This window comes from Montipora capricornis, chromosome 11 (assembly GCF_036669925.1).
Source record: "Montipora capricornis isolate CH-2021 chromosome 11, ASM3666992v2, whole genome shotgun sequence".
Taxonomy (NCBI): domain Eukaryota; kingdom Metazoa; phylum Cnidaria; class Anthozoa; order Scleractinia; family Acroporidae; genus Montipora; species Montipora capricornis.
The window spans coordinates 11,485,502-11,488,001 of NC_090893.1; the positions used below are offsets into that span (position 1 = coordinate 11,485,502).

The 2,500-nt window shown below is 41.2% G+C and overlaps 1 protein-coding gene across 5 annotated transcripts in view; it reads left to right on the top strand.

Moving 5' to 3' along the window:
- The window catches only part of LOC138022959 (transient receptor potential cation channel subfamily A member 1-like), a 57,222-nt gene that overhangs the window by 6,527 nt on the left and 48,195 nt on the right, over positions 1–2,500 (top strand). For all 5 annotated transcript variants that reach the window (XM_068869982.1, XM_068869983.1, XM_068869984.1 and 2 more), the window contains one exon: positions 1,071–1,244. In XM_068869982.1, coding sequence (XP_068726083.1) covers positions 1,080–1,244 — 165 coding nt within the window. In that variant the 5' untranslated portion in view covers positions 1,071–1,079. The remainder of the gene's footprint in view (positions 1–1,070; positions 1,245–2,500) is intronic.

Genomic DNA, 2,500 nt, shown 5'->3' on the forward strand with positions numbered 1-2,500 from the left:
GCATGTTTGAATGGGACACAAACAAGAATTCTTGCTAAAAATTGTATTCACCTGATAACGGATCTGTGTCAAGTGCATAAGCAAGGTCCCTAATTTCAAATATCTAAGATTATTAAATTCTTTCGTGTCCAGACTTTTTCCTTCCTTACTTTCCTGTTGATGTTCTCCATCCATCGTTTTCTTCGTTCGCTATCCTTTTCTCTGCGGGAGATGGAAACACATCGAAATGGTGGCTCACAATCGCACGTTTGTGTCCCATTCAAACATGCATGAAGGCAGTGCAGGTTTGTTTTGCCCATTTAGTCAGCCTTTTCCCGCTGTTGGAAAGCAAATAAGTACACAAATCCGATTGCCGAAATCCTATACCTTGAGAAGAAATCAAAACAGAATGATTACAGACGTGAAACATTTAGCGAGCAACACGCCTCGCAGCCTCAAAACTCATCAGGTTTTACTGCAATATTCTCGCGATAAAGACACTAATAGCCATAAAATGGATTTACTCACCAGTTTATAGGATTACCGACCAGTATGCAACGGCTAAAGGAGGAATTTCAGTGGAAAAATGCAGCATGAATCGGGGGTAAAGAGACGCGATCTGAAACTGGAGATATTCAGTATGGCTGGCATTCAAGAATTGGTGCTCACTTTTCTGGACAGCCTATCCCATGATGCGCTGCGTTTCAACCGGAAGCGCGCAACTCTTGATGCTCGTATACTGATTGAGTCAAGTGTTGCCAAGCTGGAAATTAACTGGCTTTAATTTAAAGTGTCCAAGCGTTCAGAATTTAATGAATATTTAATAAAATAATAATGTTATTCCACGCGCACTTATTGGATGTGAGACTGGTTATAGTCAACTCGGCGCTACGTGCCTCGTTGGCTATTTACCATCTCATATCCAACGCGCGCTCATGGAATAATTGTGAAATATTTAATGGACTATCAGTAGATTAATGGGTTAATAATTGCCGGAGAGTTAAAGGGACCACAAATCTTTTTTCATTGATAAATATGTCAGATTTTTTCTTTAATGATCTTTACACCTTAACTTTGCTGACATCATTTAGATTTGTGAAATGGATACCAAGAAAAAAGTGAGCTTTGTGGATGACGAGGTAGACAGCAGTGAAAACCTCCATAAAAGCGACCACCGAAAGCGATCACGAGCTATCAGCAGAGTATCTATGGACTCCGATGATTCCAGAGAAGCAGAAGATCAACTATCTCGCGCAGAATCTTTGGTAAATACTCTGAGCTAAGAAATTCAACGCGACGATTTGCAACCTGTTTAGGGAGGAGGCGTGATCTAGCGGTTAGGGTGTTGGGTTTCCATGCGGGTTGTCCCGTGTTCAAATCCCGTTCGAACCTCTGGTTTGGATTTGTTTCCGGTTGTCCCTGATTCCACTCTACCACGCTTTGTAAATAGCCAACTGGTCGCCTCCTGCCAGTCCAGTTGGGGTTATTAATCACGTTTCTTTCAGATGATTAAAAGTGGGGTGCCTGTGAACAAGTCCGATACCACTACAAATAAAGAATTTACATTTTTACATTTATATTTACAAGCTCAAACTCAGTGATCACCTGGCCCCAGTTATTCAATAGCCAGATACTTTTATCCAGTGGATAAGCCATTTTCCGTCAGTTTCAATCTCTGCAAAGATTTCAGTATTAGCACTAGCAACCGTGAATATCTGTGCAAGCTCTAAGTACGTGTAGTTAAAAGATGAGTAAGAAAATCTTGGCTAACTTTTAACGCGAAATGTATTTTATACTCTGGATGGTGATTTTTCAACTGGATAAAGTTATAAAGTGTTTGACCAGCTGGGGCCTGGTCACCAGTCTTACGCAACCCCAATTTGCAGCGTGAAAGCCGTTCATGTAACCCTGAGTTTCGCGGACGTCACAAAAGACGAAATTTGTGTGCAGGCTTTTCAAATTTTTTGGCAACGCGAATAATTCCAGCAGCGAGGCCACGAGCCTGCCACAAGAAGATTGAGTCATTTCCTGTTGAACTTTCCTCGCTGTTTCTCCGCAAACATTTGCAGGGGAAACGTACCTTTGAGGAGGGAAGGAAATGAAACACCAAAAAGCCATGAGGATGGAAACCTCTGCATATGCCGACAAAATCAATTAGTCATTTAATACTTTTAAATAATATACACGAAAAATTTCAGCGCGTTGATTGGCTGAGAGCACTTCATTTAACCCCAAACAGAGTGCAGGACAGTGAAATAACGCAGAAAGTTGAAATAGTGCAATAAAGGTGAAACTATTGCATTGATAACCAATCAAATGCGAGCGCTAGTTGGCTCAATTCATGACGGAATTTTTCCGTGATTGCGTGATACGTGTGCGTTGCTTCTGCTTAACCATCAAGAAGTAATTACATGATTTTTCGCGTTCAGTTTGGAATCAATAAGCACTTGTAAACTACAAATGGCACTCGCCTTACGGGCTCGTGCAATTTTGTGCACATCTTTGAATTACTCGTGCTTTT